Source organism: Ascaphus truei, chromosome 4, assembly GCF_040206685.1.
Source record: "Ascaphus truei isolate aAscTru1 chromosome 4, aAscTru1.hap1, whole genome shotgun sequence".
Lineage (NCBI taxonomy): Eukaryota > Metazoa > Chordata > Amphibia > Anura > Ascaphidae > Ascaphus > Ascaphus truei.
The window spans coordinates 421,303,802-421,331,634 of record NC_134486.1 but is presented as its reverse complement, the minus strand read 5'-3'; the positions used below and the strand labels follow the sequence as shown (position 1 = coordinate 421,331,634).

Here is a 27,833-nt window from a genome sequence, read left to right as displayed (position 1 = left end):
AGATGGGCGCTTGCTGGCAGTGAATGTGAGATGGGCGCTTGCTGGCAGTGAATGTGAGATGGGCGCTTGCTGGCAGTGAATGTGAGATGGGCGCTTGCTGGCAGTGAATGTGAGATGGGCGCTTGCTGGCAGTGAATGTGAGACGGGCGCTTGCTGGCAGTGAATGTGAGATGGGCGCTTGCTGGCAGTGAATGTGAGATGGGCGCTTGCTGGGTGTGAATGTGAGATGGGCGCTTGCTGGGTGTGAATGTGAGACGGGCGCTTGGTGGCAGTGAATGTGAGATGGGCGCTTGCTGGCAGTGAATGTGAGACGGGCGCTTGCTGGCAGTGAATGTGAGATGGGCGCTTGCTGGCAGTGAATGTGAGATGGGCGCTTGCTGGCAGTGAATGTGAGATGGGCGCTTGCTGGCAGTGAATGTGAGATGGGCGCTTGCTGGGTGTGAATGTGAGATGGGCGCTTGCTGGCAGTGAATGTGAGATGGCGCTTGCTGGCAGTGAATGTGAGATGGGCGCTTGCTGGCAGTGAATGGGAGATGGGCGCTTGCTGGCAGTGAATGTGAGATGGGCGCTTGCTGGCAGTGAATGGGAGATGGGCGCTTGCTGGCAGTGAATGTGAGATGGGCGCTTGCTGGCAGTGAATGTGAGATGGGCGCTTGCTGGGTGTGAATGTGAGATGGGCGCTTGCTGGCAGTGAATGTGAGATGGGCGCTTGCTGGCAGTGAATGTGAGATGGGCGCTTGCTGGGTGTGAATGTGAGATGGGCGCTTGCTGGGTGTGAATGTGAGATGGGCGCTTGCTGGCAGTGAATGTGAGATGGGCGCTTGCTGGCAGTGAATGGGAGATGGGCGCTTGCTGGCAGTGAATGTGAGATGGGCGCTTGCTGGGTGTGAATGTGAGATGGCGCTTGCTGGCAGTGAATGTGAGATGGCGCTTGCTGGGTGTGAATGTGAGATGGGCGCTTGCTGGGTGTGAATGTGAGATGGGCGCTTGCTGGGTGTGAATGTGAGATGGGCGCTTGCTGGGTGTGAATGTGAGATGGGCGCTTGCTGGCAGTGAATGGGAGATGGGCGCTTGCTGGGTGTGAATGTGAGATGGGCGCTTGCTGGCAGTGAATGTGAGATGGGCGCTTGCTGGGTGTGAATGTGAGATGGGCGCTTGCTGGCAGTGAATGTGAGATGGGCGCTTGCTGGCAGTGAATGTGAGATGGGCGCTTGCTGGCAGTGAATGGGAGATGGGCGCTTGCTGGCAGTGAATGTGAGATGGGCGTTTGCTGGCAGTGAATGTGAGATGGGCGCTTGCTGGGTGTGAATGTGAGATGGGCGCTTGCTGGGTGTGAATGTGAGATGGGCGCTTGCTGGCAGTGAATGTGAGATGGGCGCTTGCTGGGTGTGAATGTGAGATGGGCGCTTGCTGGGTGTGAATGTGAGATGGGCGCTTGCTGGCAGTGAATGGGAGATGGGCGCTTGCTGGCAGTGAATGTGAGATGGCGCTTGCTGGCAGTGAATGTGAGATGGGCGCTTGCTGGGTGTGAATGTGAGATGGGCGCTTGCTGGCAGTGAATGGGAGATGGGCGCTTGCTGGGTGTGAATGTGAGATGGACGCTTGCTGGCAGTGAATGTAAGATGGGCGCTTGCTGGGTGTGAATGTGAGATGGGCGCTTGCTGGCAGTGAATGTGAGATGGGCGCTTGCTGGCAGTGAATGTGAGATGGGCGCTTGCTGGCAGTGAATGTGAGATGGGCGCTTGCTGGGTGTGAATGTGAGATGGGCGCTTGCTGGCAGTGAATGTGAGATGGGCGCTTGCTGGCAGTGAATGTGAGATGGGCGCTTGCTGGGTGTGAATGTGAGATGGGCGCTTGCTGGCAGTGAATGTGAGATGGGCGCTTGCTGGCAGTGAATGTGAGACGGGCGCTTGCTGGCAGTGAATGTGAGATGGGCGCTTGCTGGGTGTGAATGTGAGATGGGCGCTTGCTGGCAGTGAATGTGAGACGGGCACTTGCTGGGTGTGAATGTGAGATGGGCGCTTGCTGGGTGTGAATGTGAGATGGGCGCTTGCTGGGTGTGAATGTGAGATGGGCGCTTGCTGGCAGTGAATGTGAGATGGGCGCTTGCTGGCAGTGAATGTGAGATGGGCGCTTGCTGGCAGTGAATGTGAGATGGGCGCTTGCTGGGTGTGAATATGAGATGGGCGCTTGCTGGCAGTGAATGTGAGATGGGCGCTTGCTGGCAGTGAATGTGAGATGGGCGCTTGCTGGCAGTGAATGTGAGATGGGCGCTTGCTGGGTGTGAATGTGAGATGGGCGCTTGCTGGCAGTGAATGTGAGATGGGCGCTTGCTGGCAGTGAATGTGAGATGGGCGCTTGCTGGCAGTGAATGTGAGATGGGCGCTTGCTGGCAGTGAATGTGAGATGGGCGCTTGCTGGGTGTGAATGTGAGATGGGCGCTTGCTGGGTGTGAATGTGAGATGGGCGCTTGCTGGCAGTGAATGTGAGATGGGCGCTTGCTGGCAGTGAATGTGAGATGGGCGCTTGCTGGCAGTGAATGTGAGATGGGCGCTTGCTGGGTGTGAATGTGAAATGGGCGCTTGCTGGCAGTGAATGTGAGATGGGCGCTTGCCAGCTGTTTGCGAATGTGCAGTTGGCGCTCTCCGTTTGCGCAACGTGTCCTGGGCTGTCCCCGAGAAATTAATGGTCACCCTACACATAAAGCTCAATCCTAATTAGGAAATAAAGCCAAGCAGTAAATGGGACCGGAGGTGTTACAGCAGAGGTGAGAGTGGGCCGAGTCTGGCCGCCATGAGGTTCTGATCCGCCTCACGCATCCTCCGCGGCTAATTACGGAGACTGCCGGGCTCCTGCTTCTGTGGCTGGGGGCAGCTTTTGGGTATCTTTGCTGCAACTCACAACTGCAAAACCGGGGCTAAATCAGGGCAAAACTGGGGCTAAATCAGGGCAAAACCGGGGCTAAATCAGGGCAAAACCGGGGCTAAATCAGGGCAAAACCGGGGCTAAATCAGGGCAAAACCGGGGCAAAACCAGGGCAAAGAAAGAGCACCACACATGTGCAAAGAAAAGACGCCCACCGCTGCCATCGGGACTCCCTGTCTTTGTTACATTTGGTGCTGCTTTTTGCACCCAGTTTGCAGCCGGGAGCCTTAGATACATTAACCCCTGCCGGCCAAAGTGGCCGCGTGGAGTGTTTTCGGTCAAAAATGACCATTGAAGTCAACAGTAAAATATGTACCTTGGTGTATATAAAGGTACCCCCCTTACTGTGCAGACAGAGCTATACAGCCAGGCTGCCCACAGTGAAGCCCCCCAGGGAGCAGCAGGTCCGTACCAGGCCGATGCGGTTACAGGAGAGGTAGATGCTCCTCAGCGTAGTGTTGTGAGAGAGGACCTGAGAGAGGACTGTGGCGGTGGGCTCAGACAGCTCGTTGCTCCCCAGGTAAAGCGTCATGAGGTTGGCATTTTGCAGGAGGGCGTGGCACAGGGCCAGCCCCCCCTCGTCCCCGATTTGGTTTAACCTCAGGTTGAGGCAGGTGAGGGTGGTGTTTTTGGTCAGGGCGTGAGCGATGGCTTGGGCCCCGTGGGGGCGCACGTGGTTGTTGCAGAGGTTCAGGGTCTGCAGCCGGCTCCGGTTCAGCAGTTTGCCGACGGCTCTTGCACCGCGGTCTGAGATCTGGTTGTGGGAGAGGTCCAGGTGGACTAAGGCTGCATGGTCCAACAAACTCCGGATCAGAACACGCACCTGGTCATCGTCCACTCGACTTTTGTGAATCCTGAAGACCTGGAGAGATGTGAACGCAAAGCGAGGTCAGGACATGTACAGGATAACCTAGAACCGCGGGAACCAATGTGGTTCTAAGAGACAGGACATGTACAGGATAACCTAGAACCGCGGGAACCAATGTGGTTCTAAGAGACAGGACATGTACAGGATAACCTAGAACCGCGGGAACCAATGTGGTTCTAAGAGACAGGACATGTACAGGATAACCTAGAACCGCGGGAACCAATGTGGTTCTAAGAGACAGGACATGTACAGGATAACCTAGAGCAGATCCGCAGGAACCAACGTGCTTCTAAGAGACAGGACATGTACAGGATAACCTAGAACAGATCCGTGGGAACCAATGTGGTTCTAAGAGACAGGACATGTACAGGATAACCTAGAACCGCGGGAACCAATGTGGTTCTAAGAGACATGACATGTACAGGATAACCTAGAGCAGATCCGCGGGAACCAATGTGGTTCTAAGAGACAGGACATGTACAGGATAACCTAGAACCGCGGGAACCAATGTGGTTCTAAGAGACATGACATGTACAGGATAACCTAGAGCAGATCCGCGGGAACCAATGTGGTTCTAAGAGACAGGACATGTACAGGATAACCTAGAACCGCGGGAACCAATGTGGTTCTAAGAGACATGACATGTACAGGATAACCTAGAGCAGATCCGCGGGAACCAATGTGGTTCTAAGAGACAGGACATGTACAGGATAACCTAGAACCGCGGGAACCAATGTGGTTCTAAGAGACATGACATGTACAGGATAACCTAGAGCAGATCCGCGGGAACCAACGTGCTTCTAAGAGACAGGACAATCTGAGGCCACGAGCTGCAGGCACAATGTAAAGTATCTCTCGCCACAGTCCGGTGTGTGACCGGTCCGGCAGGTCTACCTGAGTAACAGGTTAGTCCCGGGCGGAGCAAAAGGGAGGAGACATCAAACTGCTTAAAGCAGGGGTGGCCACTGCAGTCCTCAAGGGCCACCAGCAGGTCCGGTACTAGGGATACCCCTGCTTCAGGTCATAATGGCTGTGTCACTGATTGAGCCAGCTGTGCTGAAGCAGGGATATCCTAAAAACATGACCTGCTGGTGGCTCTTGAGCACTGGATTTTGTAATCCCTGATTCAAAGGCGTAATGTGACGAAGATCACCTGGAGGGGTACGGCCACAATCAACCCCAAATATTGGGGAGCCCAGTGTTGCCATGTGCCACATTATGGGGGAGACTGGCTGAGTGACAGTCGGGACCGTTACAAGACACGTTTCAAATCATTGTGGACACTTCCAGACCGGGAGCAACGCATTTAAAGAGCTGGTAGGTGCACTCTAAACACGCCCTATGACAGAGCGGCATTACGTAGGCGCTCGCTAAGCAAAGAGTGACCGAGCGCAAGACGCAGGATTGCGTCTCCTCAGCCCCGTGCCTTCCGGAAGCGCAGCAAGAAGCTTCCAGGTGCATCGCACATACAGTGCTAGCAAGAAGGCAGCCACTGTGTAACACTGCCCCTATATCTACAGATATATATATACCGATCTGTGTAACACTGCCCCTATATCTACATATATATATACTGATCTGTGTAACACTGCCCCTATATCTACAGATATATATACTGATCTGTGTAACACTGCCCCTATATCTACAGATATATATATACCGATCTGTGTAACACTGCCCCTATATCTACATATATATATACTGATCTGTGTAACACTGCCCCTATATCTACAGATATATATACTGATCTGTGTAACACTGCCCCTATATCTACAGATATATATATACCGATCTGTGTAACACTGCCCCTATATCTACATATATATATACTGATCTGTGTAACACTGCCCCTATATCTACAGATATATATATACCGATCTGTGTAACACTGCCCCTATATCTACATATATATATACTGATCTGTGTAACACTGCCCCTATACAGTATCTACAGATATATATACTGATCTGTGTAACACTGCCCCTATATCTACAGATATATATATACCGATCTGTGTAACACTGCCCCTATATCTACATATATATATACTGATCTGTGTAACACTGCCCCTATATCTACAGATATATATACCGATCTGTGTAACACTGCCCCTATATCTACAGATATATATACCGATCTGTGTAACACTGCCCCTATATCTACAGATATATATACTGATCTGTGTAACACTGCCCCTATATCTACAGATATATATACCGATCTGTGTAACACTGCCCCTATATCTACAGATATATATACCGATCTGTGTAACACTGCCCCTATATCTACAGATATATATATACCGATCTGTGTAACACTGCCCCTATATCTACAGATATATATACTGATCTGTGTAACACTGCCCCTATATCTACAGATATATATATACTGATCTGTGTAACACTGCCCCTATATCTACAGATATATATACTGATCTGTGTAACACTGCCCCTATATCTACAGATATATATACCGATCTGTGTAACACTGCCCCTATATCTACAGATATATATATACTGATCTGTGTAACACTGCCCCTATATCTACAGATATATATATATACTGCTCTGTGTAACACTGCCCCTATATCTACAGATATATATACTGCTCTGTGTAACACTGCCCCTATATCTACAGATATATATACTGATCTGTGTAACACTGCCCCTATATCTACAGATATATATACCGATCTGTGTAACACTGCCCCTATATCTACAGATATATATACTGATCTGTGTAACACTGCCCCTATATCTACAGATATATATATACTGATCTGTGTAACACTGCCCCTATATCTACAGATATATATACTGATCTGTGTAACACTGCCCCTATATCTACAGATATATATACTGATCTGTGTAACACTGCCCCTATATCTACAGATATATATACTGATCTGTGTAACACTGCCCCTATATCTACAGATATATATACTGATCTGTGTAACACTGCCCCTATATCTACAGATATATATATACTGATCTGTAGTAACACGAGACCCCGATCTGTAGTAACACGAGACCCCGATCTGTAGTAACACGAGACCCCGATCTGTAGTAACACGAGACCCCGATCTGTAGTAACACGAGACCCCGATCTGTAGTAACACTAGACCCCGATCTGTAGTAACACGAGACCCCGATCTGTAGTAACACGAGACCCCGATCTGTAGTAACACGAGGACCCCATCTGTAGTAACACGAGACCCCCATCTGTAGTAACACGAGACCCCGATCTGTAGTAATGAGACCCTGATCTGTAGTAACACGAGACCCCGATCTGTAGTAACACGAGACCCCGATCTGTAGTAACACGAGACCCCAATCTGTAGTAACACGAGACCCCGATCTGTAGTAATGAGACCCCGATCTGTAGTAACACGAGACCCCGATCTGTAGTAATGAGACCCTGATCTGTAGTAACACGAGACCCCGATCTGTAGTAACACGAGACCCCGATCTGTAGTAACACGAGACCCCGATCTGTAGTAACACGAGACCCTGATCTGTAGTAACACGAGACCCCGATCTGTAGTAACACGAGACCTCGATCTGTAGTAACACGAGACCTCGATCTGTAGTAACACGAGACCCCGATCTGTAGTAACACGAGAGCCCGATCTGTAGTAACACGAGACCCCGATCTGTAGTAACACGAGACCCCGATCTGTAGTAATGAGACCCCGATCTGTAGTAATGAGACCCCAATCTGTAGTAACACGAGACCCCGATCTGTAGCAACACGAGACCCCAATCTGTAGTAACACGAGACCCCGATCTGTAGTAACACGAGACCCCGATCTGTAGTAACACGAGACCCCGATCTGTATTAACACGAGACCCCGATCTGTAGTAATGAGACCCCGATCTATAGTAGCACGGGACCTCGATCTGTAGTAACACGAGACCCCGATCTGTAGTAACACGAGACCCCGATCTGTAGTAACACGAGACCCCGATCTGTAGTAACACGAGACCTCGATCTGTAGTAACACGAGACCCCGATCTGTAGTAACACGAGACCCCGATCTGTAGTAACACGAGACCCCGATCTGTAGTAACACGAGACCCCGATCTGTAGTAACACGAGACCCCGATCTGTAGTAACACGAGACCCCGATCTGTAGTAACACGAGACCCCGATCTGTAGTAATGAGACCCCGATCTGTAGAAACACGAGACCCCGATCTGTAGTAACACGAGACTGATCTGTAGTAATGAGACCCCGATCTGTAGTAACACGAGACCCCGATCTGTAGTAACACGAGACCCCGATCTGTAGTAACACGAGACCCCGATCTGTAGTAACACGAGACCCCGATCTGTAGTAATACGAGACTGATCTGTAGTAACACGAGACCCCGATCTGTAGTAACACGAGACCCCGATCTGTAGTAACACGAGACCCCGATCTGTAGTAACACGAGACCCCGATCTGTAGTAACACGAGACCCCGATCAGTAGTAACACGAGACCCCGATCTGTAGTAACACGAGACCCCGATCTGTAGTAATACGAGACCCCGATCTGTAGTAATACGAGACCCCGATCTGTAGTAACACGAGACCCCGATCTGTAGTAACACGAGACCCCGATCTGTAGTAACACGAGACAACGATCTGTAGTAACACGAGACCCCGATCTGTAGTAACACGAGACCCCGACCTGTAGTAACACGAGACCCCGCTCTGTAGTAACACGAGACCCAGATCTGTAGTAACACGAGACCCCGCCCTGTAGTAACACGAGACCCCGCTCTGTAGTAACACGAGACCCCGATCTGTAGTAACACGAGACCCCGATCTGTAGTAACGAGACCCCGATCTGTAGTAACACGAGACCCCGATCTGTAGTAACACGAGACCCCGATCTGTAGTAACACGAGACCCCGATCTGTAGTAACACGAGACCCTGATCTGTAGTAACACGAGACCCCGATCTGTAGTAACACGAGACCCCGATCTGTAGCAACACGAGACCCCGATCTGTAGTAACACGAGACCCCGATCTGTAGTAATGAGACCCTGATCTGTAGTAACACGAGACGCCGATCTGTAGTAACACGAGACCCCGATCTGTAGTAACACGAGACCCCGATCTGTAGTAACACAAGACCCCATCTGTAGTAACACGAGACCCCGCTCTGTAGTAACACGAGACCCCATCTGTAGTAACACGAGACCCCGATCTGTAGTAACACGAGACCTCGATCTGTAGTAACACGAGACCTCGATCTGTAGTAACACGAGACCCCGATCTGTAGTAACACGAGACCCCGATCTGTAGTAACACGAGACCCCGATCTGTAGTAACACGAGACCCCGATCTGTAGTAATGAGACCCCGATCTATAGTAGCACGAGACCTCGATCTGTAGTAACACGAGACCCCGATCTGTAGTAACACGAGACCCCGATCTGCAGTAACACGAGACCCCGATCTGTAGTAACACGAGACCCCGATCTGTAGTAACACGAGACCTCGATCTGTAGTAACACGAGACCCCGATCTGTAGTAACACGAGACCCCGATCTGTAGTAACACGAGACCCCGATCTGTAGTAACACGAGACCCCGATCTGTAGTAACACGAGACCCCGATCTGTAGTAACACGAGACCCCGATCTGTAGTAACACGAGACCCCGATCTGTAGTAATGAGACCCCGATCTGTAGAAACACGAGACCCCGATCTGTAGTAACACGAGACTGATCTGTAGTAATGAGACCCCGATCTGTAGTAACACGAGACCCCGATCTGTAGTAACACGAGACCCCGATCTGTAGTAACACGAGACCCCGATCTGTAGTAATACGAGACTGATCTGTAGTAACACGAGACCCCGATCTGTAGTAACACGAGACCCCGATCTGTAGTAACACGAGACCCCGATCTGTAGTAACACGAGACCCCGATCTGTAGTAACACGAGACCCCGATCTGTAGTAACACGAGACCCCGATCAGTAGTAACACGAGACCCCGATCTGTAGTAACACGAGACCCCGATCTGTAGTAATACGAGACCCCGATCTGTAGTAATACGAGACCCCGATCTGTAGTAACACGAGACCCCGATCTGTAGTAACACGAGACCCCGATCTGTAGTAACACGAGACAACGATCTGTAGTAACACGAGACCCTGATCTGTAGTAACACGAGACCCCGACCTGTAGTAACACTAGACCCCGACCTGTAGTAACACGAGACCCCGCTCTGTAGTAACACGAGACCCCGATCTGTAGTAACACGAGACCCCGATCTGTAGTAACACGAGACCCCGATCTGTAGTAACACGAGGACCCCATCTGTAGTAACACGAGACCCCCATCTGTAGTAACACGAGACCCCGATCTGTAGTAATGAGACCCTGATCTGTAGTAACACGAGACCCCGATCTGTAGTAACACGAGACCCCGATCTGTAGTAACACGAGACCCCGATCTGTAGTAACACGAGACCCCGATCTGTAGTAATGAGACCCCGATCTGTAGTAACACGAGACCCCGATCTGTAGTAATGAGACCCTGATCTGTAGTAACACGAGACCCCGATCTGTAGTAACACGAGACCCCGATCTGTAGTAACACGAGACCCCGATCTGTAGTAACACGAGACCCTGATCTGTAGTAACACGAGACCCCGATCTTCAGTAATACGAGACTGATCTGTAGTAACACGAGACCCCATCTGTAGTAACACGAGACCCCGCTCTGTAGTAACACGAGACCCCATCTGTAGTAACACGAGACCCCATCTGTAGTAACACGAGACCCCGATCTGTAGTAACACGAGACCTCGATCTGTAGTAACACGAGACCTCGATCTGTAGTAACACGAGACCCCGATCTGTAGTAACACGAGACCCCGATCTGTAGTAACACGAGACCCCGATCTGTAGTAACACGAGACCCCGATCTGTAGTAATGAGACCCCGATCTGTAGTAATGAGACCCCAATCTGTAGTAACACGAGACCCCGATCTGTAGCAACACGAGACCCCAATCTGTAGTAACACGAGACCCCGATCTGTAGTAACACGAGACCCCGATCTGTAGTAACACGAGACCCCGATCTGTAGTAATGAGACCCCGATCTATAGTAGCACGGGACCTCGATCTGTAGTAACACGAGACCCCGATCTGTAGTAACACGAGACCCCGATCTGTAGTAACACGAGACCCCGATCTGTAGTAACACGAGACCTCGATCTGTAGTAACACGAGACCCCGATCTGTAGTAACACGAGACCCCGATCTGTAGTAACACGAGACCCCGATCTGTAGTAACACGAGACCCCGATCTGTAGTAACACGAGACCCCGATCTGTAGTAACACGAGACCCCGATCTGTAGTAACACGAGACCCCGATCTGTAGTAATGAGACCCCGATCTGTAGAAACACGAGACCCCGATCTGTAGTAACACGAGACTGATCTGTAGTAATGAGACCCCGATCTGTAGTAACACGAGACCCCGATCTGTAGTAACACGAGACCCCGATCTGTAGTAACACGAGACCCCGATCTGTAGTAACACGAGACCCCGATCTGTAGTAACACGAGACCCCGATCTGTAGTAATACGAGACTGATCTGTAGTAACACGAGACCCCGATCTGTAGTAACACGAGACCCCGATCTGTAGTAACACGAGACCCCGATCTGTAGTAACACGAGACCCCGATCTGTAGTAACACGAGACCCCGATCAGTAGTAACACGAGACCCCGATCTGTAGTAACACGAGACCCCGATCTGTAGTAATACGAGACCCCGATCTGTAGTAATACGAGACCCCGATCTGTAGTAACACGAGACCCCGATCTGTAGTAACACGAGACCCCGATCTGTAGTAACACGAGACAACGATCTGTAGTAACACGAGACCCCGATCTGTAGTAACACGAGACCCCGACCTGTAGTAACACGAGACCCCGCTCTGTAGTAACACGAGACCCAGATCTGTAGTAACACGAGACCCCGCTCTGTAGTAACACGAGACCCCGCTCTGTAGTAACACGAGACCCCGATCTGTAGTAACACGAGACCCCGATCTGTAGTAACGAGACCCCGATCTGTAGTAACACGAGACCCCGATCTGTAGTAACACGAGACCCCGATCTGTAGTAACACGAGACCCCGATCTGTAGTAACACGAGACCCCGATCTGTAGTAACACGAGACCCCGATCTGTAGTAACACGAGACCCCGATCTGTAGCAACACGAGACCCCGATCTGTAGTAACACGAGACCCCGATCTGTAGTAATGAGACCCTGATCTGTAGTAACACGAGACGCCGATCTGTAGTAACACGAGACCCCGATCTGTAGTAACACGAGACCCCGATCTGTAGTAACACGAGACCCCATCTGTAGTAACACGAGACCCCGCTCTGTAGTAACACGAGACCCCATCTGTAGTAACACGAGACCCCGATCTGTAGTAACACGAGACCTCGATCTGTAGTAACACGAGACCTCGATCTGTAGTAACACGAGACCCCGATCTGTAGTAACACGAGACCCCGATCTGTAGTAACACGAGACCCCGATCTGTAGTAACACGAGACCCCGATCTGTAGTAATGAGACCCCGATCTATAGTAGCACGAGACCTCGATCTGTAGTAACACGAGACCCCGATCTGTAGTAACACGAGACCCCGATCTGCAGTAACACGAGACCCCGATCTGTAGTAACACGAGACCCCGATCTGTAGTAACACGAGACCTCGATCTGTAGTAACACGAGACCCCGATCTGTAGTAACACGAGACCCCGATCTGTAGTAACACGAGACCCCGATCTGTAGTAACACGAGACCCCGATCTGTAGTAACACGAGACCCCGATCTGTAGTAACACGAGACCCCGATCTGTAGTAACGAGACCCCGATCTGTAGAAACACGAGACCCCGATCTGTAGTAACACGAGACTGATCTGTAGTAATGAGACCCCGATCTGTAGTAACACGAGACCCCGATCTGTAGTAACACGAGACCCCGATCTGTAGTAACACGAGACCCCGATCTGTAGTAATACGAGACTGATCTGTAGTAACACGAGACCCCGATCTGTAGTAACACGAGACCCCGATCTGTAGTAACACGAGACCCCGATCTGTAGTAACACGAGACCCCGATCTGTAGTAACACGAGACCCCGATCTGTAGTAACACGAGACCCCGATCTATAGTAACACGAGACCCCGATCAGTAGTAACACGAGACCCCGATCTGTAGTAACACGAGACCCCGATCTGTAGTAATACGAGACCCCGATCTGTAGTAACACGAGACCCCGATCTGTAGTAACACGAGACCCCGATCTGTAGTAACACGAGACCCCGATCTGTAGTAACACGAGACAACGATCTGTAGTAACACGAGACCCTGATCTGTAGTAACACGAGACCCCGACCTGTAGTAACACTAGACCCCGACCTGTAGTAACACGAGACCCCGCTCTGTAGTAACACGAGACCCCGATCTGTAGTAACACGAGACCCCGCTCTGTAGTAACACGAGACCCCGCTCTGTAGTAACACGAGACCCCGATCTGTAGTAACACGAGACCCCGATCTGTAGTAACGAGACCCCGATCTGTAGTAACACGAGACCCCGATCTGTAGTAACACGAGACCCCGATCTGTAGTAACACGAGACCCCGATCTGTAGTAACACGAGACCCCGATCTGTAGTAACACGAGACCCCGATCTGTAGTAACACGAGACCCCGATCTGTAGTAACACGAGACCCCGATCTGTAGCAACACGAGACCCCGATCTGTAGCAACACGAGACCCCGATCTGTAGTAACACGAGACCCCGCTCTGTAGTAACACGAGACCCCGCTCTGTAGTAACACGAGACCCCATCTGTAGTAACTCGAGACCCCGATCTGTAGTAACACGAGACCCCGATCTGTAGTAACACGAGACCTCGATCTGTAGTAACACGAGACCCCATCTGTAGTAACATGAGACCCCGATCTGTAGTAATGAGACCCCGATCTGTAGTAACACGAGACCCCGATCTGTAGTAACACGAGACCCCGATCTGAAGTAACACGAGACCCTGATCTGTAGTAACACGAGATCCCGATCTGTAGTAACACGAGACCCCGATCTGTAGTAACACGAGACCCCGATCTGTAGTAACACGAGACCCCGATCTGTAGTAACACGAGACCCCGATCTGTAGCAACACGAGACCCCGATCTGTAGTAACACGAGACCCCGATCTGTAGTAACACGAGACCCCGATCTGTAGTAATGAGACCCTGATCTGTAGTAACACGAGACGCCGATCTGTAGTAACACGAGACCCCGATCTGTAGTAACACGAGACCCCGATCTGTAGTAACACGAGACGCCGATCTGTAGTAACACGAGACCCCGATCTGTAGTAATGAGACCCTGATCTGTAGTAACACGAGACGCCGATCTGTAGTAACACGAGACCCCGATCTGTAGTAACACGAGACCCCGATCTGTAGTAACACGAGACGCCGATCTGTAGTAATGAGACCCCGATCTGTAGTAATGAGACCCCGATCTGTAGTAATGAGACCCCGATCTGTAGTAACACGAGACCCCGATCTGTAGTAACACGAGACCCCATCTGTAGTAACACGAGACCCCGATCTGTAGTAACACGAGACCCCGCTCTGTAGTAACACGAAACCCCGCTCTGTAGTAACACGAGACCCCATCTGTAGTAACACGAGACCCCGATCTGTAGTAACACGAGACCCCGATCTGTAGTAACACGAGACCCCGATCTGTAGTAACACGAGACCCCGATCTGTAGTAACACGAGACCCCGATCTGTAGTAACACGAGACCCTGATCTGTAGTAACACGAGACCCCGATCTGTAGTAACACGAGACCCCGATCTGTAGTAATACGAGACTGATCTGTAGTAACACGAGACCCCGATCTGTAGTAACACGAGACCCCGATCTGTAGTAACACGAGACCTCGATCTGTAGTAACACGAGACCCCGATCTGTAGTAACACGAGACCCCGATCTGTAGTAACACGAGACCCCGATCTGTAGTAACACGAGACCCCGATCTGTAGTAACACGAGACCCCGATCTGTAGTAACACGAGACCCCGATCTGTAGTAACACGAGACCCCGATCTGTAGTAACACGAGACCCCGATCTGTAGTAACACGAGACCCCGATCTGTAGTAATACGAGACTGATCTGTAGTAACACAAGACCCCGATCTGTAGTAACACGAGACCCCGATCTGTAGTAACACGAGACCTAGCTCTGTAGTAACACGAGACCCCGATCTGTAGTAACACGAGACCCCGATCTGTAGTAACACGAGACCCCGATCTGTAGTAACACGAGACCCCGATCTGTAGTAACACGAGACCCCGATCTGTAGTAACACGAGACCCCGATCTGTAGTAACACGAGACCTCGATCTGTAGTAATGAGACCCCGATCTGTAGAAACACGAGACCCCGATCTGTAGTAACACGAGACTGATCTGTAGTAATGAGACCCCGATCTGTAGTAACACGAGACCCCGATCTGTAGTAACACGAGACCCCGATCTGTAGTAACACGAGACCCCGATCTGTAGTAACACGAGACCCCGATCTGTAGTAATACGAGACTGATCTGTAGTAACACGAGACCCCGATCTGTAGTAACACGAGACCCGATCTGTAGTAACACGAGACCCCGATCTGTAGTAACACGAGACCCCGATCTGTAGTAACACGAGACCCCGATCTGTAGTAACACGAGACCCCGATCTGTAGTAACACGAGACCCCGATCTGTAGTAACACGAGACCCTGATCTGTAGTAACACGAGACCCCGATCTGTAGTAACACGAGACCCCGATCTGTAGTAATACGAGACTGATCTGTAATAACACGAGACCCCGATCTGTAGTAACACGAGACCCCGATCTGTAGTAACACGAGACCTCGATCTGTAGTAACACGAGACCCCGATCTGTAGTAACACGAGACCCCGATCTGTAGTAACACGAGACCCCGATCTGTAGTAACACGAGACCCCGATCTGTAGTAACACGAGACCCCGATCTGTAGTAACACGAGACCCCGATCTGTAGTAACACGAGACCCCGATCTGTAGTAACACGAGACCCCGATCTGTAGTAACACGAGACCCCGATCTGTAGTAACACGAGACCCCGATCTGTAGTAACACGAGACCCCGATCTGTAGTAATACTTGACTGATCTGTAGTAACACAAGACCCCGATCTGTAGTAACACGAGACCCCGATCTGTAGTAACACGAGACCTCGATCTGTAGTAACACGAGACCCCGATCTGTAGTAACACGAGACCCCGATCTGTAGTAACACGAGACCCCGATCTGTAGTAACACGAGACCCCGATCTGTAGTAACACGAGACCCCGATCTGTAGTAACACGAGACCCCGATCTGTAGTAACACGAGACCCCGATCTGTAGTAATGAGACCCCGATCTGTAGAAACACGAGACCCCGATCTGTAGTAACACGAGACTGATCTGTAGTAATGAGACCCCGATCTGTAGTAACACGAGACCCCGATCTGTAGTAACACGAGACCCCGATCTGTAGTAACACGAGACCCCGATCTGTAGTAACACGAGACCCCGATCTGTAGTAATACGAGACTGATCTGTAGTAACACGAGACCCCGATCTGTAGTAACACGAGACCCCGATCTGTAGTAACACGAGACCCCGATCTGTAGTAACACGAGACCCCGATCTGTAGTAACACGAGACCCCGATCAGTAGTAACACGAGACCCCGATCTGTAGTAACACGAGACCCCGATCTGTAGTAATACTAGACCCCGATCTGTAGTAATACGAGACCCCGATCTGTAGTAACACGAGACCACGATCTGTAGTAACACGAGACCCCGATCTGTAGTAACACGAGACAACGATCTGTAGTAACACGAGACCCCGATCTGTAGTAATACGAGACTGATCTGTAGTAACACGAGACCCCGATCTGTAGTAACACGAGACCCCGATCTGTAGTAACACGAGACCCCGATCTGTAGTAACACGAGACCCCGATCTGTAGTAACACGAGACCCCGATCTGTAGTAACACGAGACCCCGATCTGTAGTAACACGAGACCCCGATCTGTAGTAACACGAGACCCCGATCAGTAGTAACACGAGACCCCGATCTGTAGTAACACGAGACCCCGATCTGTAGTAATACGAGACCCCGATCTGTAGTAATACGAGACCCCGATCTGTAGTAACACGAGACCCCGATCTGTAGTAACACGAGACCCCGATCTGTAGTAACACGAGACAACGATCTGTAGTAACACGAGACCCTGATCTGTAGTAACACGAGACCCCGACCTGTAGTAACACGAGACCCCGACCTGTAGTAACACGAGACCCCGCTCTGTAGTAACACGAGACCCCGCTCTGTAGTAACACGAGACCCCGCTCTGTAGTAACACGAGACCCCGATCTGTAGTAACACGAGACCCCGATCTGTAGTAACGAGACCCCGATCTGTAGTAACACGAGACCCCGATCTGTAGTAACACGAGACCCCGATCTGTAGTAACACGAGACCCCGATCTGTAGTAACACGAGACCCCGATCTGTAGTAACACGAGACCCCGATCTGTAGTAACACGAGACCCCGATCTGTAGCAACACGAGACCCCGATCTGTAGTAACACGAGACCCCGATCTGTAGTAACACGAGACCCCCATCTGTAGTAACACGAGACCCCGATCTGTAGTAATGAGACCCTGATCTGTAGTAACACGAGACGCCGATCTGTAGTAACACGAGACCCCGATCTGTAGTAACACGAGACCCCGATCTGTAGTAACACGAGACGCCGATCTGTAGTAACACGAGACCCCGATCTGTAGTAATGAGACCCCGATCTGTAGTAATGAGACCCCGATCTGTAGTAACACGAGACCCCGATCTGTAGTAACACGAGACCCCATCTGTAGTAACACGAGACCCCGATCTGTAGTAACACGAGACCCCGCTCTGTAGTAACACGAGACCCCGCTCTGTAGTAAAACGAGACCCCATCTGTAGTAACACGAGACCCCGATCTGTAGTAACACGAGACCCCGATCTGTAGTAACACGAGACCTCGATCTGTAGTAACACGAGACCCCATCTGTAGTAACATGAGACCCCGATCTGTAGTAATGAGACCCCGATCTGTAGTAACACGAGACCCCGATCTGTAGTAACACGAGACCCCGATCTGTAGTAACACGAGACCCTGATCTGTAGTAACACGAGATCCCGATCTGTAGTAACACGAGACCCCGATCTGTAGTAACACGAGACCCCGATCTGTAGTAACACGAGACCCCGATCTGTAGTAACACGAGACCCCGATCTGTAGTAACACGAGACCCCGATCTGTAGTAACACGAGACCCCGATCTGTAGTAACACGAGACCCCGATCTGTAGTAACACGAGACCCCGATCTGTAGTAACACGAGACCCAGATCTGTAGTAACACGAGACCCCGATCTGTAGTAACACGAGACCCCGATCTGTAGTAACACGAGACCCTGATCTGTAGTAACACGAGACCCTGATCTGTAGTAACACGAGACCCCGATCTGTAGTAACACGAGACCCTGATCTGTAGTAACACGAGACCCCGATCTGTAGTAACACGAGACCCCATCTGTAGTAACACGAGACCCCGATCTGTAGTAACACGAGACCCCGATCTGTAGTAACACGAGACCCCGATCTGTAGTAACACGAGACCCCGATCTGTAGTATCACGAGACCCCGATCTGTAGTAACACGAGACCCCGATCTGTAGTAACACGAGACCCCGATCTGTAGTAACACGAGACCCCGATCTGTAGTAACACGAGACCCCGATCTGTAGTAACACGAGACCCCGATCTATAGTAATGAGACCCCGATCTGTAGTAACACGAGACCCCGATCTGTAGTAACACGAGACCCCGATCTGTAGTAACACGAGACCCCCATCTGTAGTAACACGAGACCCCCATCTGTAGTAACACGAGACCCCCATCTGTAGTAACACGAGACCCTGAATTAGACGGAACTGTCCCGTTTTTTTGTTTGGTTCCGGGCGCCCGAAATTGGAGTAAATGTCCCCGTGTTTGGTTGCGTTGCCGGACGCAAATGCGCGACATTTGTCCCGGGAAAAATATGGCCACCCTACAGATACTAGAACTCTGTCACACATGTAACTGTGTCGCTCTGTTGTGCGACGTGTTACAAGGTTAATAATAAGTGCGTGCGGGTTGTAGGTAGGACAGCACGAGCTGCAGTCAGCCTTTACATGGCTGGAAATTACATCTCACATGTCCTGCACACAAAACATTTAGAAAGAGTCATCAGAATAAACCAGCCATGTTTCATTGTGCTCTCCCATCAGGCCCAATGTGTCGCCTTTGTATAAATGTCACCTATACCCCCTGCTCCATAGGTAGGGTCTGAGAGGGGGGGGGAGTGAGAGAGAAGGGGGAAGGGAGTGAGAAGAGGGGAGAGAGTAAGAGACAAGAAGGGTGAGAAGGAGAGCGTGTGGGGGAGAAGCTGGTGAGGAGGAGAGCGTGTGGGGGAGAAGCTGGTGATGAGGGGAGCATGCGGGGGAGAAGCTGGTGAGGAGGGGAGCATGCGGGGGAGAAGCTAGTGAGGAGGGGAGCTTGTGGGGAGAAGCTGGTGAGGGGGGAGCATGTGGGGGAGACGCTGGTGAGGAGGGGAGCATGTGGGAGAGAAGCTGGTGAGGAGGAGAGCATGTGGGGGAGAAGCTGGTGAGGAGGAGAGCGAGTGGGGGAGAAGCTGGTGAGGAGGAGAGCGAGTGGGGGAGAAGCTGGTGAGGAGGAGAGCGTGTGTGGGAGAAGCTGGTGAGGAGGAGAGCGTGTGGGGGAGAAGCTGGTGAGGAGGAGAGCGTGTGGGGGAGAAGCTGGTGAGGAGGAGAGCGTGTGGGGGAGAAGCTGGTGAGGAGGAGAGCGTGTGGGGGAGAAGCTGGTGAGGAGGATAGCATGTGGGGAGACGCTGGTGAGGAGGAGAGCGTGTGGGGGAGAAGCTGGTGAGGAGGGGAGCAGGTGGGAGAGAAGCTGGTGAGGAGGGAACATGTCAGGGAGAAGCTGATGATGGGGGGGGCATGTGGGGGAGAAGCTAGTGAGGAGAGAGTGTGGGGGAGAAGCTGGTGAGGAGGGGAGCATGTGGGGAAGAAGCTGGTGAGGAGGGGGGCGTGTGGGGGAGAGGCTGGTGAGGAGGGGAGGATGTGGGGGAGAAGCTGGTGAGGAGGAGGGCGTGTGGGGGAGAAGCTGGTGAGGAGGAGAGCGTGTGGGGGAGAAGCTGGTGAGGAGGAGAGCGTGTGGGGGAGAGGCTGGTGAGGAGGAGAGCGTGTGGGGGAGAGGCTGGTGAGGAGGAGAGCGTGTGGGGGAGAAGCTGGTGAGGAGGAGAGCGTGTGGGGGAGAAGCTGGCGAGGAGGGAGAGCGTGTGTGGAGACGCTGGTGAGGAGGAGAGCGTGTGGGGGAGAAGCTGGTGAGGAGAAGAGCGTGTGGGGGAGAGGCTGGTGAGGAGGGGAGGATGTGGGGGAGAAGCTGGTGAGGAGGAGAGCATGTGGGGGAGAAGCTGGTGAGGAGGAGAACATGTGGGGGGAGAAGCTGGTGAGGAGAAGAGCGTGTGGGGGAGAGGCTGGTGAGGAGGAGAGCGTGTGGGGGAGAAGCTGGTGAGGAGGATAGCATGTGGGGAGACGCTGGTGAGGAGGAGAGCGTGTGGGGGAGAGGCTGGTGAGGAGGAGAGCGTGTGGGGGAGAAGCTGGTGAGGAGGAGAGCGTGTGGGGAGAAGCTGGTGAGGTGGAGAGCGTGTGAGGGAGAAGCTGGTGAGGAGGAGAGCGTGTGGGGGAGAAGCTGGTGAGGAGGGGAGCATGTGGGGGAGAAGCTGGTGAGGAGGGGAGCATGTGGGGGAGAAGCTGGTGAGGAGGAGAGCGTGTGGGGGAGAAGCTGGTGTGGAGAGTGTGTGGGGGAGAAGCTGGTGAGGAGGAGAGCGTGTGGGGGAAAAGCTGGTGAGGAGGAGAGCGTGTGGGGGAGAAGCTGGTGAGGAGGAGAGCGTGTGGGGGAGAAGCTGGTGAGGAGGAGAAGCTGGTGAGGAGAGCATGTGGGGGAGAAGCTGGTGAGGTGGAGAGCGTGTGAGGGAGAAGCTGGTGAGGAGGAGAGCGTGTGGGGAGAAGCTGGTGAGGAGGGGAGCATGTGGGGGAGAAGCTGGTGAGGAGGGGAGCATGTGGGGGAGAAGCTGGTGAGGAGGAGAGCGTGTGGGGGAGAAGCTGGTGTGGAGAGTGTGTGGGGGAGAAGCTGGTGAGGAGGAGAGCGTGTGGGGGAGAAGCTGGCGAGGAGGGAGAGCGTGTGGGGAGACGCTGGTGAGGAGGAGAGCGTGTGGGGGAGAAGCTGGTGAGGAGAAGAGCGTGTGGGGGAGAGGCTGGTGAGGAGGGGAGGATGTGGGGGAGAAGCTGGTGAGGAGGAGAGCGTGTGGGGGAGAAGCTGGTGAGGAGGAGAACATGTGGGGGAGAAGCTGGTGAGGAGAAGAGCGTGTGGGGGAGAGGCTGGTGAGGAGGAGAGCGTGTGGGGGAGAAGCTGGTGAGGAGGATAGCATGTGGGGAGACGCTGGTGAGGAGGAGAGCGTGTGGGGGAGAGGCTGGTGAGGAGGAGAGCGTGTGGGGGAGAAGCTGGTGAGGATGAGAGCGTGTGGGGGAGAAGCTGGTGAGGTGGAGAGCGTGTGAGGGAGAAGCTGGTGAGGAGAGCGTGTGGGGGAGAAGCTGGTGAGGAGGGGAGCATGTGGGGGAGAAGCTGGTGAGGAGGGGAGCATGTGGGGGAGAAGCTGGTGAGGAGGAGAGCGTGTGGGGGAGAAGCTGGTGTGGAGAGTGTGTGGGGGAGAAGCTGGTGAGGAGGAGAGCGTGTGGGGGAAAAGCTGGTGAGGAGGAGAGCGTGTGGGGGAGAAGCTGGTGAGGAGGAGAGCGTGTGGGGGAGAAGCTGGTGAGGAGGAGAAGCTGGTGAGGAGAGCATGTGGGGGAGAAGCTGCTGAGGTGGGGTCATGTGAAAATGACAACATTTAATAAAAGGAATTATTTAATGGCCGTGTTTAAGATGACGCCGTGGGAGGAAAAGGAGATTCCCTGCGTTTTTATTAGAACTCTGGCACTGAAGATCGCCCGGTGTAAATAACTGGTAATAAAAGTGTCTCGTGTTTGCCACTCATCGTTAGTAAGGCGAGTCCACACCAACACGGACTTGGCATTGAGGCAGATTCAGAACGTGAGAAAGTGACTGTTCTGCACATCTCATTATAAGAGGCCTGCCTGGTAACCCAGCCCTTACTTCTCCCATTCAGGCTGATGCATCTAGGGCCCAAAAGTATGAAGCCCCATTACAAAATGGCACTTAAAGACACATTGTATAATGCTTCCTAAGTTTGTGTGCTGGACCTGAGAAATCCCTTCTTCACGTGTCCCTTCTGATTGACCATCTTGTAGCTCATCGGAAGAAGAGGCTTGTGAGGTCTCTAAAGCTTGTGCCCAAACCACATCTGTACTGTATAGTTCATACCACAGCCATTCCCTGGCACAGCTTCTCTATAATGAATAGTTAGTGTTGCCGTAATGGTGCTTCAGGACCACCTCTCCTACTTAATTACCTTCAGATTTCTGAACGTCTTGAATGTGTTAGCAAGGGCGCTACAATCCCGGGCTGTGAACCGGAAGAGGTTCCACTCGAAGTTCATGCCGCAACCCTTCACCCCGTACACCAAGCGCAGCTCCTCCAGGTCACACAGGGATCTGGAGACCATGCCAAGGTCAAAGTGGTCCATGGAAGGCAGGTCCATCCCGGCTTCACTCCCGGAGTCGGACCCGTCGTCCCCCTCACCTTCCTTTTTGGTGTCCAGCCTCACAGGTGGCAGGAGCTGCTGGATCTCCAGCTTCCTGACGTAGTCCTTGCTTAGCTCTGCAGCATCCATGATGGGTCCCGTGTCCGTCAGGTCTGGAATGAAGTTCTCGATGAGGTTCTCAAGGTGACGCTCGAAGAACAGCCTCTTCCAGCTGCTCCCGTAGTGGGAGATGTCGCAGATGGACCAGCGCTCAGTGCAGCAACGCTTCCAGTAGTCCTCGTGGCTGACCAGGTTGGCTGTTACCTTGAGGGGCAGCGAGGTGGAGATTCTGTCCAGCACCTTGGCCTTGTGCTTGGGAAGCAGCCCGTCCACGATGGGATTGTCTGCAAGTCGGAAGAAGATGAGTAAAACGTACAGTACAAATACAGAACCATATGCAACCTGACAGAGACAGCCCGCAGTCACACTAACAGACATAGGGGAGTTGAAATTAAATGTGGGTCGTGACAACGGTCAGGTTAAACACGGGGGGCCTCATTCTATATATTCTGATAAACACGGGGGGCCTCATTCTATACATTGTAAAGCAGCTGTTTGGACAGGTTCTGCCAACAATTCCTATTGAAATCGATAGGTATTTTCGGGCAGATAACAATCCAAACTGCTGCTTCTGGAGATATATAATTACCCCACCTGGATCATTAAAAGCTTGGACTTTTACATTTAGAGGAAGGAGTGAGAAGTGTGCGGTGTCCCGCTCCTTTGTACTTCCCTTTTATATGTGAGAGCTGCGTACTCTCTGCATAATCATTCAATGTTCTCTTCTATCCCCAGGCATTCATCGCTTAACTCCTTCAAGGCAGGTGATAACAGAAAATCATGTTTATTCATAGGTGTATTTTGAGCGCCTAGAAATGTCTCCCCTCATGTAATGTCCCCTGCTCCCTCTCCACGTACATTAGTTTTATCATTAAAGATGTGTTCCTAAAAGAAAACAATCCGTAAATAAAAATCCCGCGTGAGCACATTCACATCTCGGACAGCTCTGTAATCCTGACTTTCCCCTTCATCTCTCAGCATACAGTACTTCCACTGCCGCCAGGGATTCTGGGTAATGACATGCAAACGAGCACATTCACATCTCGGACAGCTCTGTAATCCTGCCTTTCCCCTTCATCTCTCAGCATACAGTACTTCCACTGCCGCCAGGGATTCTGGGTAATGACATGCAAATTAGCACAGTGTGTCATTCTTTCATTCTGACTCCCAACTAGCACTAGCACAACTAGCGCAACACAGAGCACATAATGCACATCGCTGGGTTAGGGCGTCAATTCAACGAGAGTGAAAGTGCAGAGGTCCGGGATTGACTGTATACATTGAATAAATGGGGTCCACAGATAGGCGGAGTGGTCCTTATTTAAAACTGTAAAACATACTGGACACCTAACAAGCTCCTATTGAACCCCCAAAATAACCACAACATATACATATATATTTAGGCACTGTACCGTATATGAATTTCACTGGATGTGCACTGAGCTCTGTCTGTGTTTTATGTTCTGTCTCTGGTTTTAAATACTTATTTAAAACTGACATGTTTATATTTAAACTCTTATTCTGGTCTCAGGGAATATAAATGTTCCCTCAAGCCCGGCGCTCCCAAGATATTTCACATGAACTGAACAAAGTCAGGTCACTCAAACACCCACAAGAACCGCTGGTACCGGATCGGTGATGCCGCGATGCCCTGGTATTTGCTGTGTGTACGTGTATCCATTGCTCTCACATATACTTGTAACGGTGTTTCCCCCACCCGATCGCAGATAGGGGCCATTACAGGGTGTGTGGTGCATATACCTGCTGGCAACAGGAGGGCTGAGTCGTCCGCCGGTGGTAGTGGGGACACAGGAACAGGCTTCTGGGGTTCATGCCCCAAATATCTCTGTAGCAGTGCAGCGCCTCCATCTGCCGTGGACTCCAGAAACTGAAGGTGATCTTCCACAGTAGAACTTATTACCTCTCCCCCCAGAAAGGTCACGCACCAGGCAGGAGGCACCGGAAGGTTCCTCCATCTATACCGGAGAATCACTGGATCGGCTTCCGGACACCTCCACGAGGGGTAGGCTCATCCGTCTTTCAGAACTCACGGTCGCGGTTACTGTTGCAGGACTCCTCCGTCTCTTGGAGCCATTAGAACTGTTCTATTCCTCCACAGCACCGACCGTCTCTGGTTCCTCTGCGGGTACCAGGTCTGGAACCGTCTCAGCTTGCCCTGTGGTCATCGGGATATTCAAATCCCCTTGGGCCTCAGATAGGGCGCAGGGACCCACTGAAGCCTCCATAGTTGAGGTAGATTGAATAGCAGCAGATAGAGGGGTCAGTCGCATCTTTCTCTGCGAATTCCGTAGGCCGCAGCACCGTGGGTTTCAGGAACTGTGCTCCGCAGCGGGCACACTTGGCTCCCCAGGTCAATTCGCCACCTGGGAAATCACACTTGGGGCATAGGCGTCTGATGTACCTTTTTCCCCTCGACCTTCACCACCAGGACCCCTCTTGGTCACCGATAGGGGTTGAAGTCCATACCACCAGACATATTCAAGTCTTTTTGTAAGCACAGGCACAAGAGAAATGGTACGTTCACTCCTTTCGCTCGCCAGACTCAAAAGAACTGAGGGTGCGGTACATTACATCCGGTACCTCCCTTGTTCTCCAAAGTCGTTAGGCATTGGTTATCAGCGCACCCCCTCCCTCTGGTGGAGATTAGAGGAGGGGCAACCAGTGACATGGACGAGGCGTGACTCTGACGCCGGCTTGAGACAGTCACATCACTTGGGTGGGGTCCTGGCTTTTGTGCCAAACCCCTGTAGAACTTTGCAAAAAGTTCACGTGCAACCTGTTTGCAAGTGGCACGTGCGCTCTCCAGCATTGGCGGGAGACACACCCTTAGCTCATGTAACTCACATGGCGCATTCCCGGGCAAGGGAAACTCCATCCTGAGCACTGTCCGTTCTCTGACCCGACAGGAGTGGCGATTCTTACGGGAATCCATTTCCTATGGTCTCTGCGGCATATAGATTAGCAGTCTACCAAGAGTAGGATGTACCGCAGACTAGCAAAGCTCCATCTCGATACGGCGCACACGGTTACAGTCCATCACAAGCACTCTGTGGTTCCATAGTCTGGCTACTGGCTAGTGGTTCTCTGGGCTTCTTCCCTATTAGTACCCTTATGCCGCCCCACTTGGCTGCCAGCATCGCGGACCCTCTCCAGAGGTCCCTGGGACTCAGCTAACCAAAGCACCCCCTTTAGGCATCCCGACTACCTGCCGACTTAGAACAGCAATAGCCTTCTTTTCTCCAGACCATTCACCCGATAGGGCAGTCTAAATCATAGTTCCATGGCGGGTAAAGTGGTCCCTGGTTATGGTATGCCGGGGTCCCCAGAACACTATACCTAGCCTCCCTCCTTCAGTTTCAGCGCTTGTTCTGGAAGCGTACCTTGTTACTTCCAGCTTTGTTTCGCTGAAAGCCTGTCCTGTTTGGTAAATATATCTCAGCAGCGCCTACAAATGTAACAGTGTTTCCCCCACCCAGTCAAAGATAGGGGCCATTACAGGGTGTATGGTGCATATACCTGCTGGCAACAGGAGGGCTGAGTCATCCGCCGATGGTAGTGGGGACACAGGACTAGGCTTCTGGGGTTCATACCCTCCACATCTCTTTAGCAGTGCAGCGCCTCCATCTGCCGCAGGCTCCAGAAACTGAAGGTGATCTCCAACGGTAGAAACTATTACCTCTCCCCCCAGTAAGATCACACACCAGGCAGGAATAGTTACATGACAGTCTTCTGCCAGATGCAGTACTCGCAGCTCTCACTGAAGGATGGTCCCTGGACCGTCGCTACAGGCCAAGGGCACCCGCAGCCGTCCTAGCTCTTCCACACCTCCCTAGAACAGGCAGAGGTATGGCCCACACTCACTGTCCCCCGGAGGGAAGAGCACATGGGAAGGCCCCAATCTCAGGCCCCCAGTTGTGTGACCTGCCTTCCTCAGAGGGGGAAGGACACTACTAAATTTAGGGTGATCCTGCTCTTAAGAACTGCCAGGAGGAGGGCACCCTGTTGACCTAGCTACAACACCCCCTGCTGTCACTCAAATGCAGCACCAAAGTGGAGGGGGAAAACCCCATAGCAACTACTGGCAACCTGATTGCACCAGGGTTTACTGCCAGCCCACGGGCAGAATAGCAGCCATCAGGTGACCGGCTACATACTGTTCCAAGAAGTTGCTGGCTTCATTTCTCCCTGTCCTTGGGAATCCCACAGGGTGCTCTGGGCACAGAGTTCTGATACAGACATGGACAGCACACTCCCTGCCTGAGATCACAAGGAACCGGTCCGCCCGTACACAGGGACTCCATATTCGCCATTTCCGTCCCTCCCCAGGGAAATCCGTGTCCATCGCGTCTCCCTCGCTGCGCGTGTTATCCTGCGAGGTCATCCCCGGGGAAGTCCGTGCCCATCGCGTCTCCCTCGCTGCGCGCGTTATTGATCCTGTTATGATGTGATTATGAATCATGGAGGTTTCTCAGCCTTATCCTGCGAGGACATCCCCGGGGAAGTCCGTGCCCATCGCGTCTCCCTCGCTGTGCGCGTTATTATCCTGCAAGGACATCCCCGGGGAAGTCCGTGCCCATCGCGTCTCCCTCGCTGTGCGCGTTATTGATCCTGTTATGATGTGATTATGAATCACGGAGAAGGTTTCTCAGCCTTATCCTGCGAGGACATCCCCGGGGAAGTCCGTGCCCATCGCGTCTCCCTCGCTGTGCGCGTTATTATCCTGCAAGGACATCCCCGGGGAAGTCCGTGCCCATCGCGTCTCCCTCGCTGTGCGCGTTATTGATCCTGTTATGATGTGATTATGAATCATGGAGGTTTCTCAGCCTTATCCTGCGAGGACATCCCCGGGGAAGTCCGTGTCCATCGCGTCTCCCTCGCTGTGCGCGTTATTATCCTGCGAGGTCATCCCCGGGGAAGTCCGTGCCCATCGCGTCTCCCTCGCTGTGCGCGTTATTATCCTGCGAGGTCATCCCCGGAGAAGTCCGTGCCCATCGCGTCTCCCTCGCTGTGCGCGTTATTGATCCTGTTATGAT

General features: G+C 52.3%; 1 protein-coding gene across 2 annotated transcripts in view; it reads right to left on the bottom strand.

Annotated features, from left to right (window-relative positions):
* Window positions 1-27,833, bottom strand: part of DRC5 (dynein regulatory complex subunit 5) — a 145,604-nt gene that overhangs the window by 77,720 nt on the left and 40,051 nt on the right. Inside the window, exons 3-4 of one of the 2 annotated variants that reach the window (XM_075598830.1) lie at window positions 22,489-23,063; window positions 3,338-3,787 (exon numbers count right to left, since the gene is read on the bottom strand). In XM_075598830.1, the coding sequence (XP_075454945.1) occupies window positions 3,338-3,787; window positions 22,489-23,063 (1,025 nt within the window). Of the gene's footprint in view, window positions 1-3,241; window positions 3,788-22,488; window positions 23,064-27,833 lie in introns of both variants that reach the window. The other variant, XM_075598831.1, reaches the window with a different exon arrangement.